Below are 19,310 nucleotides of genomic sequence, written 5' to 3'. Positions count from 1 at the left end.
GGTGGCACTCTTGTAAATAATGCCACGTTTATACTGTTCGATTATGACAAGCTGTTATTCATAGGTGCTCTATTTATCGGTTTCTTTTCCTCCAACACTGCCCCATTAACTTGTTTAGATTACATTTGTGCTTTAATTGATCTGACCCACTGTGTTTTGCTCTGGAAATCTGAGCAAAGATCCTGAAGAGAGTGGTGTGTATATTATCTTTTAAGATGGGACAGGACTTCCCTGAGTATTTTGGTGTTTACATTGTATGATATGAATCCTTGTTTAACTTTTTATTTATATTCAATCCTTGTGGTATTTAACTCCTCACTTGCTCTCTGGACATTTGGTGCACATGTAGGATTTCTTTACATCTAAGTTCTTCCTATAGTTTTAAGCGAGGAAATTATTCTTCACTTTCTTTTTTAAAAAGCTCTTAGCACTGGCACAGTGCCTTTTAATATGATAAAGAGTGATCCTTTCAGATACTGTTGGTAAAGCGCTTGGAAATCCTTTTGCTGCTCTTTATTGCTGTCTGGACATGCACAACAACCCCCAACGAAAGAAAAGCACAGCTGAAGCTGGGCTACTCTTCCAGAGAAGTTGGACTTCTTTTATATGTTTTCTATTGAGATACCACAGACAGTATTTTTATCAGGAATTGCATCCTGAATTGGGCAAAACCTTTTGTTTGAAGTGCTGTTTGGCAAAAAATGCAGATTCAGCAACACAAAAACATTTAGTGAATTCGGATTGGATTTGCTGAATTGTTTCATTCAGTTGGAAAACAAAACAAAACAAAACAAAAAACCTTAAATGTTTTGTTTCAACATTTTGGAGATGAAACATTTCAGTTTTTTGGTTTGACAGAACTTTTCTTTTCAAAGTGTCATTTGTTTTTAATAAAATTAATCAACATATTTTTAAAAATGCTTGAAATCAAACTGAAATATTTCATTTTGGATAGGACTCCAGACAGTTTTTTTTCAACTGTTCAATTTGCAGAAAATTTAAAAAATAAACACCCCACCCCCATTTTTTGTTTAGATCTGAAACTCCCTCCCTCCACCTCCCCCCGAATTACAGAACAGAAAAATCCATTATTCACACATCACTAATATTGCAAACATTTCTGGTCAGATTGTAATTTGGGGTTAAATTTTTAGGTAGTGGCAAGGATTTGACCATGCAACTTTCATTGATGTCATTAGGATCTGCACAGTTTAGAGGCCAGGCACCATACTAACACTTTGCCTCATTGTTAATAATATGTAACACATATTCAACAAGACTGTGCAATTTAGCATTCAGAAACTATTCAAATACAACTCTGCATAAAAACAATCTTCTTTGTATTACTGGAAAAGTTATACTGCCAGAGACATTTTACTTCCCTGCAAAGCCACTGCAACAGCTCAGTAAATTCATGACAGGAGATAGTCAGGCCCATTATTTCCAGTTACACAGCATATCACTTCAAATACAAAACAGTTAGATGTTCTTTATTTGAGCTCTGATCAATCCCCATTGCTGTCAATGGGAGTTGGACTGTGCTCATAGCAACTGACTTTTGTTTTTGCCGGTGGATGCTCCTCTCCTCCCCATCCACTGTGTGAGCAGCAGGCTCGGTGGGAAGAGGCTGAATGGGAGCAGGACCTTGGGGCAGAGCATGGGTGGAGTGGGGGGGAAGGACCATGGTCCAGGTGCCAGGACCCACAAAAGATTAATCTGGGCCTGTGGGTGCTGAGCACCCCCTATTTTTTTTTGTAGGTGCTTGAGCCCTGAAGCACACAGATAATCCCCACAAGTGACCTGGGTTCCATGCTGCAGAGAAAAGCAAATTCCCCTCACCCCAAAGTCACCACCAGTCTGACCTGGGGAAAATTTTCTTCCTGGCCCCCATATACAGCGATCAGTTAGACCCTGAGCACATGAGCAATTTAATACAAATTAATCTGCATCTAACTAAAAACAGTTTCCCATTGCAGCTTTGTGGTGTTTCTCAAATATAACTATAAATACATACAAGGAAACAAAAAAGCAAATGTTTTAAATGGTCTCATTTGAGAGGTCATAAAAGGGAACCAAAAGGAGAACTTGGCTACTAAAAAGCTTTTTTTTTTTTAAAGAGATTACAGAACAATAGCTTTCCTCTTCAAATTAGCTGTCAGATACCCTTGCAACACACATATAATTATAGAAGCACAATGCTGTGGTTACTTTAACGTTTATTTGTTTGCAAGGAGTAGCCACAGTAGCTGGCCATATCTGTTCTGATTTTTCACAGGAGACGGAGTCAGTTTACTTTGAGTGGGAATATTTATCCCTTTTACATAATTTCTAAGATACTAATTTTAATGGCTTAACCCTGACTGGTTGAGTCCTAAAGTACATCATTCTACAGATTTGGTAGACAAGTGTGGGCCAAAATTGTACAAAAGATAACAGGCTGCCTTGTATACCACCTGTGAGTCACTCCCAGCCCTGAAATCCAGAAGAGTGGGGTCTAGGATCAAAGTGCCCACCCAATATGGCTACAAGTTTAGTGCTTTGCTCATTAGTACAAATTAAAAGTGTAACAAGACATTTAAGGGAAAGAGGAAAGTATTTTGCATGCTACCATTACACACTGCTAGGCACCCAGGAAACATCTGTTCTCTCTCATGTTTCATACTATTCACTTCCTCACCCTTGTATTCTGCCCTGACACCAAGTGGTGGGACCTACTGCCACCTGAAAAGGGTGAGGAATCCTGGTGGGCCAGTCTGTACTCCACTCTGGTCCCAATGCCTACTGGAGATATCAGCTGGTGGCTCCTTCATGGAGCCATAAGCATTGGTGCGTACCCAGCATGGTTCACAAACTCCACCAACCCCTCTTCTTTCTGCAATGAGAGGGAGACCCTGTCACATATCTAGGTGGAGTGTGTCAGATTGCAGCCCCTCTGGCAGCTCCACCAGAACCTCTTTCTGAGGTTCTGGCTGCATTTTTCCCTGCACCTCTTGATCTATGCACACCCCATCCACAGCCCCACAAAATCATTGGACCTCCTTGTCAACTTCCTCCTGGTGCTGGACAAGACAACCATCCATCATATCAGGAGGAACAAGCTGGATGGGGGCGGGAGGTGATCTGTAAGCATCAGGCCTGCTTATGTTCCCTTGTACAGTCACGCCTCTGAGCAGAGTTCCTCTGGTCTGTGTCCACTGACTCTCTAGATACCTTTGAGGAGCAGTGAATGCTGTTGGAGGCTCTCAGCTTGATGTCCCCTTCTGGTTGCCTGATTCTTGCCCTCTGACCTTCACTCCCATCTCTGTTTTCTCATTTGTTGTCCTCCCTAATTGCATATGGCCCAGCTTCACTGAGCCCCTCCTCGCAGCTAAGGGGGAGGACCTTTATATATGGGAGAACTTAGGCTTGCCATCTCCCAGACCTACAGTAGGAACGCACTGCTAGGTGTGCAAAGCTAGCCAAGTTGGGTGGCCTGGAGACAAGAGAGAAAGAGTCAGGGGAATCCAGGTAGAAGGTAAGTAGTGTTTTCTGAGAAGCTATTGAGCCAGGAAATGCTGAAGAATATTGCAGATCGGTGTCTGAGAGGAAGGGGAAGGAGAAAGGAAGAGGAAGTTAAAGTCTTTGTTCCTGCTTCTTTGCCAGGCACTTCTTCCTGTCCTGAGGGAGTCTGGAGGAATGTGGAGACTCTACTTCCTGTTCAAAGGGGCCATTTGTGTGTGGGAGAAGGATAAGATGGAGATACCTCTCTGCTGCCTGCTGTATCCTGTTCTTGAGGGGATGTGAGGTAGGATGAAATCAGAACTGTTCAGCTGTGTCATGTACCTTCTATTCCTAACAACCAACAGAGATTCTCCTTTAAATCAAGATATTATGATAAAAAGCTTCCCAATAGGGGATTGTGATGGGGTGTGCTCCCCACACTGACCCTGCAAGAGCTGAATAGGGTCAGGTGGGCTCAATTAGCTAATTATGCTGCAAACAGGGCAGCTTTAGGCTGGAGGCAGCTAATTACAGAGAGGCTCACCTGTGCAGGAACAGGCAGGGCCTATAAAGCCAGGTAGCAGGTTACAGACTTGACTGATAGGAAAGGCTGTAGGAAGGTAGGTAGCTGTCACTCTCTGTGAAGAGGTGTCTTGGAGCTGATAACCCAGTGAGTGAAGGGGAACCAAAATGGTTGGAAGTAGTTTAGGAAAGGAGCAGTGAGGGCAGACAGAGAAAGCCCAGGGCTGCAGAGCTGAGGGTCCCTGAACTGGAATCCAGAAAAGAGAGTGGACCTGGGTTCTTCTACAAACCACCAAGGGTGTGGCATGGAACTGAGGCAGTGAGTGGGAAGACTGCCTATAATTGCTGATGGACTGGACCTTTAAAGGGGAATGCTGCGTGACCTAGACAGAGGGCTAAGTCATGAAAGAGACACTGAGGGCCCTGAAGTGAAAGGAGCTGCAGACCAGAGTCAGAGTGAAGGCGTGCAAACCATGGACAGGGGGGTCAGCCTTGAGAGCTAATTCCCAGAGGAGGAGGCCCCAGCCCAGTGGTGAGTGGTGCACCCTGTGACAGGGATGCTGTAGTATGATTGTGTGTAGGAATTTTGGGAACCCTACTTTCAGGAAGCGCTTGATAAGATAGAGCAGTGTATGTGGAGGAAGGAATAAAGATTGAATTTTGCACTGTCTTGGCTCCCTCTCTTTTTATGCTCAGACACTGAACACGAGGGAGTGGCCCATGGATAGTTCTGAATGAAGCAGGTAATCTGTCAATTTTATACTGGAACACTAAAATCTGTTTTATATACTTCTTTCTCTTGGACTAGATATCTATGCAGCCTTAATGTTCCTTTTTATTTTGCAGCTTCTGGAGCTCTAGGGCCTCCTAAATCATCTGTCACTGTAAGCCAGCATGGAGCCCTTCTTGTATCCTGCTTTCCCTTGCAGTTTTTTGAGGTGTGGCTTCTTCTCTCCCCTGCCCCCATCAAAGCACTGCTGAGTGGTGAGGATGCACCAATATTTTCTTCACTACTGTAGTGCAGGCTCCACTGAACCACTAGGAGAAAGAAGGAGCTAGTCTGCTTTGGATTCATGTTTAAGCATATCTGATCAAACACAACATGAGATATATGAGCTGAGAGGTATTTAAGCTGCATAACTGCTCCTCGGACTTCCTTTTTTTAAAAGCACTCTTCAACTACTTTTGTGGCAGCATACTCTGTTATCTCTAAGCTTTTATATGAATTGTAGGGGCACCACCTAATGGTAAATATTAAATGGTACAACTCCAAATTGTGCTCACTTAAATCCTAACACATACTGCTGCAAACTAACCTTTGGGATCATCCAATCACAAATGAACACTCAACTCTGGTGGACACTTTGCTTGTGAACATTAATATTTGTATAGGGCATAGGTGAGCAAGGCACAAAGTATCCCTGTAGTATTATCCCCATTTTACAAGTTGGGAACTGAGGAACAGGGTGGATTATTGACTTGACTTGCAGAAGGTGACATGAAGTCTGCAGCTGGGCCAGGATGTGAGCTCAGATTTCTTGAAGCAAAGTCCAGGATTCTGTCCACTAAACTACCTTTCTTCCCCTGAAAAATTTGGGTTCTGCAAAGCTTTTGATCCTTATTAATGCTTATTTATATCCTATGAACTTGTCAGCCCAATCAGGAGATTTCCCTTCTCACTGACGGTCACCTTTGCCCTTCCCACAACAATGGTGGTGTCCATCCCTGAGGTCCCAGCAACAGTCTGAATTTGATGGCCGAAACAGCCGTGTGTGTGTCTAGGGGTGGGGCTCATGTGTCATACCCATGAGGCTTAAGGGGTGTGTCGTGGAGTGGTCACCCCACTCCAGTTAGAAAGGCGTTAAAAGCAGCCAAGGGAGGCTGCTTGGGTAGTCAGCCACAGGTGTGGCTGACCCAATTAGGGTACAGATGGCCCTGATGAAAGGACAGGCTGAAAGAGAGAAATACTCCTCCTCCAGCTGAGGATCTGAGAGGACCAGGCTGCCTGGGAGAGCAAGCGGGTACCTGAGCCAGAGCAGGGCTGGGGAAGGGTAGACAGAGCTGAGGACCTCTGGCCTTGTGAGTCCCCTAGGGAGGTATTAGAGCTGCAGGGAGGCAGCTGGGACTAGAAAGGCAGCAGGTCCAACCCCCTTGCCAGTGATGAGTGGCCATTACAGACTGCAGTTTGCCCCTGAGAAAAGGGGCTAGATGACAACTGGCAATAGCCACTGAGGCAAGGTGGATATAGAAGGTTGGGGTTCCCTTGGGAGGGGAGACCCAGAGTGTGGGGGCACTGTTGTTGGGCAGCACCCAAAGATAAGGGGCACCAGGGTCCAGGAGGGATGTGGGGCCTGAAGTGCTACAACTGGTGGAGATCAGGAGAAAGCAGCAACTGGTAGGAAGACACCAGCCAGCAGGAGGTGCTCCGAGGCTGGAATCAAGCTAATTCCCAGATGACCAGCAGGAGGTGCCGTGCTGGTGAGTCGAACTACTACAGGTGGGAACATTCTCAAAAGATGCTCAAGGCCTGCGTTAAACATTCCCTAACACACCACATAATGCCTCGGAGTGGTATACAATAACTCTTCTAAGAACAGACATAATGCTTCTCAATATCTTATTACAGAGACTTCGTTTCTGGGTTACTCTGGTCAGTGATCATCCTCATTATCTTTTGCCATCAGTTGGAGTCCGTGGTGGCTCAATCTCTCTGTCTGATCTTGAAGACACGCACGTTTATTTCCCCACAGAAAATGCAATTGTTCACAGTTGACAGGGGAACATTTAAATGTCAAAGCTTGCATCTCTATATCTGGTTTCAGAGTAGCAGCCATGTTAGTCTGTTTTCGAAGATTTTTTTTGTTGAAGAATTGCCACTTTTAGGTCTGTAATCAAGTGACCAAAGAGATTGAAGTGTTCTCTGACTGGTTTTTGAACGTTATAATTCTCGATGTCTGATCTGTGTCCATTTAGTCTTTTACTTAGAGACTGTCCAGTTTGGCCAATGTACATGGCAGAGGGGCATTGCTGGCACATGATGGCATATATCACATTGGTAGATGCGCAGGTGAACGAGCCTCTGATAGTGTGGCTGATGTGATTAGGCCCTATGATGGTGTCCCCTGAATAGATATGTGGACAGAGTTGGCAACGGGCTTTGTTGCAAGGATAGGTTCCTGGGTTAGTGTTTTTGTTGTGTGGTATGTGGTTGCTGGTGAGTATTTGCTTCAGGTTGGGGGGGGGGTTGTCTGTAAGCAAGGACTGGCCTGTCTCCCAAGATCTGTTAGTGATGGGTCGTCCTTCAGGATAGGTTGTAGATCCTTGATGATGCGTTGGAGAGGTTTTAGTTGGGGGCTGAAGGTGATGGCTAGTGGCGTTCTGTTTTCTTTGTTGGGCCTGTCCTGTAGTAGGTGACTTCTGGGTGCTCTTCTGGCTCTGTCAATCTGTTTCTTCACTTCAGCAGGTGGGTACTGTAGTTTGTAAGAAAGCTTGATAGAGATCTTGTAGGTATTGACCTCTTTCTGAGGGGTTGGAGCAAATGCAGTTGTATCGTAGAGCTTGGCTGTAGACAATGGATCATCAAGAATTACAACATTCAAAAACCAGTCGAACACTTCAAACCCTTTGGTCACTCGATTACAGACCTAAAAGTGGCAATTCTTGAACAATCTTCCAAAACAGACTCCAGCGAGAGACTGCTGAATTGGAATTAATTTGCAAACTGGATACAATTAATTTAGGCTTGAACAGAGACTGGGAGTGGATGCGTCATTACACAAGTAAAACTATTTCCCCTTGTTTCCCCTCCTACTGTTGTAAACTGCTAGAAATGGCCCACCTTGATTATCACTACAAAAAGTTCCCTGCCCCACCCCTCTCTCCTGCTGGTAGTAGCCCACCTTTCCTGATCACTCTTGTTACAGTCTGTATGGTAACACCCATTGTTTCATGTTCTCTCTCTGTGTGTGTGTGTGTGTGTGTGTGTGTGTGTATGTATATGTGTGTATATATATATAAAATCTCCCCACTATATTTTCCACTGTATGCAGCCGATGAAGTGAGGTGTAGTGCATGAAAGCTTATGCTCTAATAAATTTTAGTCTCTAAGGTGCCCCAAGTACTCTTTTTCTTTCTATCTCTATCTCGGAGAGAGAGAGATGCCAATTTGACAGGTTTCAGAGTAGCAGTTATGTTAATCTGTATCTGCAAAAAGAAAAGAGGACTTGTGGCACCTTAGACTAACAAATTTGAGTATAGGCTTTTGTGAGCTACAGCTCACTTCATCGGATGCATTTGGTCGTCTTTGCATATCAAAGGTTTGGATCAGGAATTGCTTTCTCAGTAACCTCCTCACATCCTAAGAGCCTGATCAAAAGCCCATTGAAGTCAGTGGAGAGACTGACTCTCCTGGGTCCTAAAAGCAACACCCCCCCTACACACACACACACACGTACACGTGTTCAGGAGTATCTGTTGCAGATAACACCTGCTGCAGAAAGGTTCGGAACTTCCTTTATATGAAAAGAGCATTTCTTCTCATCCATTAACAAGTCTTTATAATGCTGCAGTCTGTCAGAGCTGGTTTCACATCTGATTTTTTGCAGCAAAAGTAACTAAATCATTGTTTAAATTATCACAGGAGGGCAAAGAATAAACAGTTTGAATGGGATTTTAGATCAGTGTTGTGTTTTTTTTTTTTGTTTAATAGCCATCAATAAACTGATGCAGCAAAAGACAAGTGAACAGAACAATAGAATATCAGCAGAAGGTGGATTGCATACACAGTATTTGCTTTCTAATCCCATGGGAAAACACACATTTATTTGTATAGGTGATGTTATCTGCCATTTTGCTGGATGTTTTGTTTTGCAGGTCAATGTCCAATTCCAAGTAGACATTTTTTCTTCCCATAGGAGAGTTCATTTGATTCTATTTCATTTTTTTTTGCATTTTGTTTACTATGTGTAAATTTTGCTTATAAATGGGAAATGTGAACTTCTCTGTAATGTATTACATATAATACCGTGTGCCAGATTATGGATGGTGGCGTGCATAGGCACATGACAGAGAAGCTGCAGTGTCATAATGGGATGGAAGTTGGTCAGTTCTGTTTTGTCCCTCCTGGGGAAAAAAGTCTTCTGCAGGAGCTGGAAAAGGATTGAGGTGAGTATTCTAGTAGTCGGCAAATGGCTTGCATATTTGTGTATACCATGCACTACTTAATGGACAATGGTCTCTAGGCACAGCCATTCCTACAGACTACTCCTAATTGTAGGGCTACTCTTCCACTACAAGGATGACATCAGTGGCGCTTTAGGTGTCTGTCTGTCACTATTTGGGGTTCTATTATGCCTATACTATGTGGCAGCCAGAATTTTGCTCCTTATTTGGAAATTTAACTTACTTTCTTTTGAATTACATCTAGATTTTTAGTTGACATTTATTGGCAAATAGTAATCTAAATATTAAACTCAGAAGCAAACTCTTTCTACAGCTAGCTGTAGTTTTTCTGTGTGGGAGAGAGACAGTAGAACAGGATGAACCTTTACACATGAGCGCAAATGTTGCACGCTCCCTAGAGCTGTGCTTCATTTGGCCTCTATTATGGAAGAGTAACTTTGTTGGTGGGGAGAGCCAGGCATACAGCCAGTAAGACTGGGATTGCTGACAAGTGTTCCATAATGGATGGTGCAGCTGCTGAATACTGTAACGATGCCCATAGGTTGTAGTAGTGGCTATGGAGCGGCTACCACAGCTACTTTGCAGCCTATCTGGTGATTGTAATGGAAGGGTGGTGGTGGAGCAGATGAAATCCCAAGCCCAGATTCCTGAGAACTTCCCTGTGCACAGTCTATTCACTCCACAGGAAGTCATGTAAACTTTTTCCAAACTTCTTTCCAATAATAGTTCAAACTACATTATCCATTGACAAAATGCATACAGATATTTAGGGCCAGGGTTTCAAAAGAGCTCAGCGCATGCAAATGGGCCAGATTTTAAAAAGACTTCAGCTCCTACTTAAGCACCAAGACACAAGTCTGATTTTTCAAAAGTGCTGAGCAATTAATGTGCTGAGCTCCCTTGAAAAACTAGCCCTGAATGAATAACTGATATTAAAAAAAAAAAAAAATAGTAGCTTCCTCCTTAGCAGTATTGGCTCTCATCAATGACATTGCCTGTCTTTAAAGTAGGGCTGGCCAACATTTTCTATCTAAACTGGTTTTTTACAGAAAATTGAGTTTTTGATCAAACAAAAAGTCTTTACTTTTTGTGCAAAAATTTGACTATTTGTCAAATGAACACATGAAAACCCAAACAATTCTGATGCTTTGGCTGAAAAATTTTGATTCATAAATGCCAGCATGGTGCCTCTCAGGATTTGTTGTTTGGATGCCTCATGTCCCCATCTGCCTCTCTTGACTGGGTTCTCCAGCCAGACCTCAGCTCGTCTTATGCAGGTGGAGTTCAGAGATCTGATGTGTGCAACTTGGTTTCCAGAGAGTTGAGTATGAGTTTTTGTATATTACAGATCAGCCACTACTGATACATTTTGAGAAATGGTAGACAACCGTCTCGTCTCTTCAATCAAAGACACAGTGGCACAGCAATGTCTGGGAGAAGCAAGGTGAGAACAAGTATTAATGTATCATCCCCTTTATTTTCAGCATGATTACATTTTTTTTTTCTTACTGCTAAAGGAAGAGAAGACCTAGCTGGTATGAAACCAGAAAATGCACAGTTCTGCTCCCCCAAGACCCATGCTTTCACAATAGGAACAAATTATACATCGTGTCCTACATATATTCATACCAGTAACTGGCATTTCCACAAAACGGTTGGCTACTGATTTTTCTTTTAAATGGTTGAGTGATCATGTGCCTCTGCTTGCACAAACACAGAGCTAGTAAATGTTACAGAATGCACAGTGTATTTGAAATTACTCTAAAATATTTATACAGGTATATTACAAAGGCCTAAAATAGATCGAATTTAGACTTATTCACTTAATGACATTAATAGATGGCATAAGTTTACATAAGGTTATTTTATATGGAGAGGAAGATCAAGAAAGCAAACACTTCAGGAACAGTTGTATCTTACACTTGGAAACTAGGCAAAAGTGTGCTTTAAATTGACTTCAAAGGTTGTCAAGGATATTAAATTAATCCATCACTTTTAATTGAAGTGAGACAGCATGGTTAGGATAGGGGGTTGGGGGCCAGGAGACCTGGGTTCTTATTTGCAGCTCTGCCACTGACTTGCTGGCTTCAGTTAAGTTATTGCAGATTTACATTGCTGTAACGGAAAGCAGGGTTTGGCTCTAAGAGTTAAATCGTATCCCTGAGCTTGTGGTCATGAAGAGTTTCTTGGCAGTGGAGCCCATGCTGGTCTGCTGCACAATGTGGGGCAGGATTCTGTGGGGCTGAGCAGTGGGAAACGGAGACACAAGTATCCATTGCTACATGGATCTACCTTTTTCCCTGGCCCTCCCCATAGAAACTACTACTGCCCAGCCCTAAGGCTTTCTGCTCCAATGGGAATTTGCCCTTGTGGTGCATTTGAGAAGAGTCAATTAAGAGGCAACAGCTAGAATTTAAGCTACAGTCAGTCACTTGGGTGAAAAGACAAAATAGCAGTATTTTTAAAATCGGGGTGCTGTAGTGGTATTATAAACCAGTTTGTGTCACTGTACTAATGCCTCCCCTTTTGTCCCAGGAGCAGGAACAAGTCCTGGTGCCCCTTCAGCGATATTAAAGGGTGGCTAGATGCTATGTGGATAAGCACTTCAGAACTCTCCACAACAGAGCGTTTTTAGGAGAAATTCAAATATCCTACCTGCTCCAGAGGGGCAACTCAAAGATTTTGCACATGTCAAAATAGGGTGACCAGACAGCAACTGTGAAAAATAGGACATGGGGTGGAGGGTAATAGGCACCTATATAAAACAAAGCCCCAAATATTGGGACTGTTCCTATAAAATCAGGACATCTGGTTATCCTATTTCAAAACATCCTCGACTTTTAAGATAAGTGGATCTATAATTTTGATGAGGAAGAGTTTTAGGGGATTGGACCACTTAGCTTTCCAATTCCTCCCAGTGACTTCAGCACTCTTAAGAGTTCTGAATAGATATGAGAACTTTCAGCCTGACCTGACCCCCTCTTCACCAATTGGCTGGATCTGAAGGAACAAAAGGATGATCTGTGGAACCAACAGTATCTGAGATCACCCCTCTACTTCCTTCAAAGCTGTGGAGCAGCAGCAATGAAATGCTAAATTCTCGTTGCCTATAGTGCAGAAGATGGCACCCTGATTCCTTTTTGAACTCACCATGGTAGGTGGAAATATTTACAGGGAGGGGAGATCGTTCTCCTTTAGAGAAGGAAACGGAGAGAGAGTTTAATAAGCTCCATATAGGAAATGGGGTTTTTTTCGAAAGCCTGCAACATTCCCACGCTGCTCTTAGTAAAGTACATAAATGCTGTGTATATGCCAGTTACTCGTAATGGAAATAATAGCAACCAACCCTAAACCTCTGCCTAATCATCTCCCCCATAACAGGCTGTTACTTGGGTGGTTAGTTTGTTTTCCTTACAGAGACTCTATCCCAGAGCATAGTTCCATTTTCTACTAAGCTCAAATGCCTTTTTTATCCTGGTTGGTTCTAACTGAATCCATCTGTTTGTGTGACTAAGTGGTACAGTTGCATTTCCATGCAGTATGGTAACAGCTGATAGCAGGATGCCTCAGAGAATGTCCGCATTCCTATGAGGCTTCTACCAAAATGGTTCTTGGTCCCATTGGAGCCTCCTGATTAAGTGTTGATCTAGTCTAGCCACCCCTTCAGCTCACAATAACTACCCATAGATTAAGTGATATTCTAACAAATGGAAAACAGGCTTTCAGGGTGGGATCCACAAAACTGAGGCACCCAACTCCCATTTTTGGGTGCCCTGTGATCCACAAAACTCCTGCTTGGCTGCCGCGTAACCCAATCAGCTCCCAAACTCTGTGCCCAAGTTTTTGCAATAAAATTTCCTTAGGTGCTTATATTTCAGCTCCTGAGCATGCACACTGCTTCCTCACTCTGGGTGCCTGGACACCTGTCTCCTTTCTAAGCCCCAGTGTGATCCATGAGCTGGGGAAAGGCTGCTAGTTCATGTGCACGGCCAAATCCAGTAGGAGTGCTCAGAGGCTGCCTAGCTTAATGCAGTAGCAACCATCCCTCTTAGAACCTTTATCCCAGTGGTTAGGGTATTCACCCAGAGTAGAGGACCCCCCAGACCTGATAAGGAGAAGGGATTTGAACAGGGATCTGCCACCTCCCATGTGAGTGCCCTCACCACTGGGCTATAGAGTCATTCTAACTGTTTTGGGTGCCAATTAATATTTAATTATTCAATTACTTAAAGTGGAACAGTTTCAATAGGAGAGATTGAGAAGTACCCACATCAGAACATCCCATAGCTTAGTGGGTAGAGCAGTCTCCTAAGAGATGGATGACATCTATTCAAATTCCTTATCAGGAAGGTGTGAACTTGAAGCAAGAGTCCCTCATGTTTTGGGTGAGTGTTCTAATCACTGGGCTAAGGGATATAAGGGATGTCCTCCTCTTCCTCCTCCCCATCCCCAGCTGTGGAGTTAGTCTCTGAGCATGTCTACTGGATCAGGCCCTGCATGTACCTATTTCCCCCTAGTTTGTGGACCACTAGCAGAGACGGGTGCCTCCCTGCAGCCCAGACTTGTGTTCCTATCTCTTTGAGAGGGGTGCGGCTTAGCACACATACCTCATCACCATCTCCCATGGGCTAGTTTAAGCAGAGAGCTGCCTAGTATCCTGACTTGTGTGGATCACACTTTAAGGTGCTTAGTTCTGTCCATTCATTGTATAGGGAGCCTAGGTACTTAACTCAGGCTTCGTGGATTGCAGTGTTGTTCCCGTGATTGTCTAGGCACCTAAACGTTAGGTGTTGCAACTTTCCTGGATCACAAAGCCTAAGAACCTTCTGTGGATCTGGGCCTTAAGAGGATAAAAATGGGAAGACCGCTTACATGCAAAGGAAACACAAATTAATAAAAACAAAACATTCTGGATAATATACATTTTTAACGATGACAAATTAGTTTTTTTATAAATTGGTAAGTTACAGGTTAAAGTTACAAGAAAAATTTAGATGTTGCCTTTTTTGAAAAATAAATCCTATTTTTTTAATCTGACACATTGTATTGTTGTTGCCAATGTGCAACAGCTTCACTTTTAAAAGTCCACGTCAATGGAAAATTTAATACAATTTGCTTTCCATGTTACAATATAATTAGCAAGCGAAGTCCCCTAGTCTGACTCCTAGGCAGCTATCCCAGACTTAACAATATAGTATTTATTTTTGCAGTTCAGAATGCAAAAAATTTTCAGCAATTAAAAAATCCCAGCTGTTTCAAGAAACCATTAAACAAAATCAGTAACCAAATCCAGTATGTTAGGAACAATACAGGAGAAAAAAAAAAAGAATGGCTAGATTAAGGAAGTATTATCATTTCAGAAATGCTAGTTTAGTCCTTTGCCATTTTGAGAGCTGTTGACACTTGCTTTCCATTTCCAGTAAAGTCACAGAAGTTATATCAGGATGTCTTGATTTGCCATGCTTTCATCTTCATGTACCTCTAGAAAAGAGGAGGACATTGCTAGTTAATGCCTGTAATGTTGCATTCCTTCTCTTTTTTTTTTTTTTAAAAAAAGCACTGTAGTAAACAAACTCAAAACAGAAGTTAAATGGATCTTTAACTTTTTATGCAACTTACAAGTGTAAATTTTCAATGATGAGCTGGGGTTTAGCAGTATTATGCTCATTAATATTGGTGGTGATTGTATGACTAACAGGCTGTGCACTATGCTGAAGATTTACCCTGAGGAGTCAAAGTAGTTGTGGCTCAATAAAAATGTTACAGTACTTTCCAGAATGGTATTGTAGTATCTGCTGATACTGATAAGTTGACACTGATATTCTCAAATTCAGGAACTGGCATTACTTATACCTTTAGAATCTGTGGATAAACTGTGGCATTAATTTAGAGTAAAAGTTGTGATGGTATTGCTATCAGACATTCCTGTGTGCTACAAAGTGTAACGCTAATGCAGCCAGACTTCTTCGTGATTGTCTTGGTGAAAGTGTAGTTTTGGTGCTATATTAAAATATCCCTTGATTGTAAGAGTCAGAAAAGTTCTTCCAGATATACAAATGTGCAGTTTATATGCTACATGCATATCCTCAATATAAGCCACAGAGACCCTGAGCATCCATGGGGTAACTAGCATCTCAGCAAGGGGCACTGGCTACTAGCTCAAGGAAAGAAGGCTATGGGCAGAAAAAGTACTCTTAGAGAGGGAGAACTTAAGACATTTTTACGGGGTCCCCACTGCATGATCATTTTCAGTCTCTCACACAATTAGTTTTTCAAGGCAACTTTCTAATCTTGTATACTTGATAAGCAGTTCTCACTGTGGTAGGATGTCAATGGTGCAGTGTAAATTATGAGGTTGGCTGTTTGCATTGTGCTCTCACAGAGAGGGACTGACTGAGGTACTGAACATGGGTAACAGAACAGTCAACCATTCCTGAGTCTCAGAGGTCTTGTTTCAAAAAGGTATGTGCAGTGGTGAGGCTGGCCTGGGCAATTTAGGCAAAAATTATGCCACCCCAGTTAATATAACACATAATCACAGTGATTCTCTGGTGAGGTCGTTTTTTTTTTAGATGCTGCAAATGTTTCAGCATGTTCATTCATTATCAGTAGTAATGTACTCTACCAACTGTTAATGACTAGTAGGGACATGCTGAGTCAGTGCAGGTTCTCACAAGCCTAGCATTGAAATGATTGGGAAATGTACAGATCTCCACTGCTCTTTGGCAGTCAGCGCAGCAGAAATTTGTGGCATCATAATGCCTGATGTGAGAGAGAGTGTGTATATGAGAGACTGAGTTTGAACGAATGTGGTTCTTTTTCTTCATTTCAGATGAAGATTCTATGGAAGTCATAACAGCTTTCTCCTCTTAGACGAGATACAAGGTGTGAACCTTTACCAGTTGAAAACTTTGTAAACTTTAGCCTGTTATTGCCAGCTTCCCAGTTTTGTATGCAGCAGAATGATGTGACAGTTTCATAGATATTCAAATTCAATCTAAGCAATACTGAGGGTGCATGAGAAGTTTGGATGAAAGGTTGTGTTTTATTAGACAAGTCTTTTTATGGACCCATTCAGGCCCTCCAGTAGCCACTGATGTCAGATTGTGTTCTGTGGTTTATCCAAGGGGGTTGGGTGAGAGTATAGGATCCTATTAAAGAAGTTCTGTATTAAAATCACAAATGAGTTTGATTCCCCATAGTTTAAATTCCAGGGTATTACTAATTAAGAGGTTTCTTGGTTTTGGTACTGTTTCTCTCCCTCTGTGTGAAACTTGCAAGCTGCTAATTGTGTTAGTACATTCTAAGACAGTCTGTTCTCAAAGAATTTCTTTGAGAAAACAACTATTCACACAGAGAGACTCGAAGCAATCCTCTGTAACAACAGAAACAGCACCCAGAGACTCCCCACCCTTTTGCTATATTCATCTTGCTTAACAGTTGTGATTTAAAATAGAGATAGAGGATGTATGTGGATGGATGCTTGGTGTGGATAATAACTGAATGATCAGGGAGGTGCCAGCCTAAATTCAGTGTCCATCAGCTGAAGAAGGCGTCAAGTGGAAATAACCAGAAGACCCCCAGAGAGCAGACTGGAATCCACCCAACAGCCTCAAGAATGCGAGAACCAAAGAACAAGATAATATCTGGCAGCACAGAGCTGTCAGGAATGTGCCATCTGCTGATTGATTCAGCAACAGCATGATGAAGCAATTCCCATAGACTGGCATAGGAAGAAATTCCTATAAAAATGGACTCTGGAAAGTGAGAACTTTGGGGTCTGATTCTGCAAACCAACTTCCAGGAGCATCAGATGAGCATCTGACAAGGCCCTGCTCCCTCCTCATGTCCAGGCCAGCTGGCCAGTGGCTTAGCATGAGCAACTCTAAGGCTGGTAACTGATGATAACCTTGCAGAACCTGTGTGTGTGAGAGAGAATAAATATGGAATGTTATAGCTATAACTGCTTACTATGATTCTTTCTGTATTCACAATAAATGTGGCATTTTGCCTTTTGCCCTTTAAGTTCCTGCTGGTTTTTATTTTATTGGTATAACAAGAGCAACTTCCTCAAAATGGTTCTCATGTTTTTATTTTGATTCTTTTTGGGGGTTCTGCAGTGTGTGATGGGCAATGCCTAATATCTTGAGGAAATGGCCACTTTTAGCTGGAATTTTCCAGACTATTAACTTAAGATTGCATCTTTTCAACTTGATTGACCCAGATGGTTGGAGCCCCAGTCGTTCTTCTCACCTGGCTTTGCTTGAAGACATCAAAGGAAGGTGTTATAAGGTGAAGCGAATGAAGGTCAGGACAGATGGTGGTCAGTGTTCAAGCATGAAAAGAGAGAGCCAAGAGTGCAACATTCACACTTTATTCCTTTCTCCATATATACTGTCCTCTCTCATCAAGCAGTTTCTGCAAGTCAAAGCCTTGTAGGGTATGTTTTCGCTTGGAGCTGGGGGTGATATTCCTGGTTTGAGGAGAAAATACTTGTGCTAGGTCTCATGCACTAAATAGAATGTAGCCATGGCAGCGCAAGCTGCAGGACAAGCTAATCACCCACATGCCCATCTGAGGTCCTCAATACATACTTGAGTGGCTAGGCCATCCTGCTGGTTCACCCTGCCATGGCTACATTGTATTTTTAGTAAACTGGCTTGATGACAGCTAGCACTAGTGTCTCCTCAAGCTGGGAATCACATGCCCAGCTCCAAGTGTAGATGTACTCTAAAGTTCTAGACATTACCCTGTACATAAGCATACATTCATACCATAATGCCCCCATCTATCAAAACAAGGCCTTTTATTGTGGTTTTTTTTTTTTTTTTTTTTTTTTTTGGACCAGCAAAGACACCTGAAGAAGCTAACCCTCCTGCTTTCCCAGGCTGGTCACCCTGTAGAAGGAAGAGAAGACTATTGCTATGGGCTACACGAGGCTGAAGTTTCACCATTTGTGAAACCTTACTAGCATAAGAACATAAGAATGACCATACGGGTCAGAGCAATGGTCCACCTCGTGCAGTATCCTGTCTTCTGACAGTGGCCAATGCCAGATGCTTCAGAGGGAATGAACAGAACAAGGCAATTTCTAGTGATTCATCCCATTGTCCAGTCTTAGCTTCTGGCAGTGCATAACAGTGCTGACACGTCTATCACCTTGCCTGGTCCTGCAATGGCAAAAGCTCTGACAATGAGTCCAAAGACTGAGAGCTAATGAATCAGAGCCCTTTTTTTAAAAAGTGTTTTACCTATTTCTTTTGCTTAAGAAGCTGGGGGAAATCCTAGGGTTTTAGGATGTGGGTGTACACATGCATCTGCAAGCACCTGTAATGCCCCCAGGGAAGATACTAGAAAGAAATATTCCCCAGGTTAAAATCACACTAATCGCTGTCTCTTGAATGCTACTTATAAAAGAGTTCTGTGCTGGAATCCTGAGAAATTGTAAAACTCTTGTATGCAAATTATTGGGCAAGAGTGTCAAATTTTTGCTTATCGGACCGTTTTGTCATAAGAATGGTCATACTGGGTCAGACCAAAGCTCCATTTAGCCCAGTATCCTGTCTTCCAACAGTGGGCAATGCCAGATGCCCCAGAGGGAATGAACAGAACAGCTGATCCATCCCCTGTCGCCCATTTCCCAGCTTCTGACAAACAGAGGCAAGGGACACCATCCCTGCCCATCCTGGCAAATAGCCATTGATGGACCTATCTTCCATGAACTTACTTTATTCCTTTTTGAATAAAGTTTTCACTGAGATTTCTGCTGGGCATGGCGAGACAAACAGCTTTAGTCACCACTGTATTATTTATTTTATGTATTTATTTTGTATTGTCATAGTGCCAAGGAGCCCCATTGACGGACCAGGATCCCTTTGTGCTAGGTGCTGTACAGACACAAAACAAAGACGGTCCCTGCCCCCAAATAACTCAGTCTAAGTGTAAAACCAGAGACTACAGACTGATACAGATGGACCTACAGGAGAGTACAAGGAAACAATGAGACTATATTGGTCAGCATGATAGGCAGTGATTTCAGTACACCAGCAGTCTAACCACTGTTAAGTTTTTGTATGCTTCATGGCAGAGGAGAGTTTGAAGGGGACATTGAAAGAAGATGATGTAGC

The 19,310-nt window shown here is 42.7% G+C and overlaps 1 protein-coding gene and 1 long non-coding RNA gene across 5 annotated transcripts in view; one reads left to right on the top strand and one right to left on the bottom strand.

Annotated features, from left to right (window-relative positions):
• The first annotated feature begins 3,424 nt into the window (after window positions 1-3,424).
• On the top strand, window positions 3,425-16,748 carry LOC119850353. Of its 4 annotated transcripts, XR_006279411.1 has the most exons (7): window positions 4,088-4,534; window positions 4,699-4,745; window positions 4,849-4,986; window positions 10,532-10,627; window positions 13,767-13,770; window positions 15,568-15,645; window positions 16,016-16,748. It is a non-coding gene; the product is annotated as an uncharacterized LOC119850353 (long non-coding RNA). The 4 variants fall into 4 exon arrangements; XR_005290822.1 differs by lacking the exons at window positions 4,088-4,534; window positions 10,532-10,627; window positions 13,767-13,770; window positions 15,568-15,645; window positions 16,016-16,748 and adding exons at window positions 3,425-3,514; window positions 3,643-3,784 and having other exon boundaries at window positions 4,849-5,391; XR_005290821.1 differs by lacking the exons at window positions 10,532-10,627; window positions 13,767-13,770; window positions 15,568-15,645; window positions 16,016-16,748 and having other exon boundaries at window positions 4,076-4,534; window positions 4,849-5,391.
• HEPACAM2 (HEPACAM family member 2) overlaps window positions 10,014-19,310 on the bottom strand; it is a 34,802-nt gene continuing 25,505 nt past the window's right edge. Inside the window, exon 10 of the mRNA XM_038388206.2 lies at window positions 10,014-14,664. Coding sequence (XP_038244134.1) covers window positions 14,655-14,664 — 10 coding nt within the window. The 3' untranslated portion in view covers window positions 10,014-14,654. The remainder of the gene's footprint in view (window positions 14,665-19,310) is intronic.

The sequence above is a fragment of the Dermochelys coriacea genome, chromosome 2 (genome assembly GCF_009764565.3).
Source record: "Dermochelys coriacea isolate rDerCor1 chromosome 2, rDerCor1.pri.v4, whole genome shotgun sequence".
Lineage (NCBI taxonomy): Eukaryota > Metazoa > Chordata > Testudines > Dermochelyidae > Dermochelys > Dermochelys coriacea.
The sequence above is the reverse complement of the archived record's forward strand: the minus strand, read 5'-3'. Positions and strand labels throughout refer to the sequence as shown.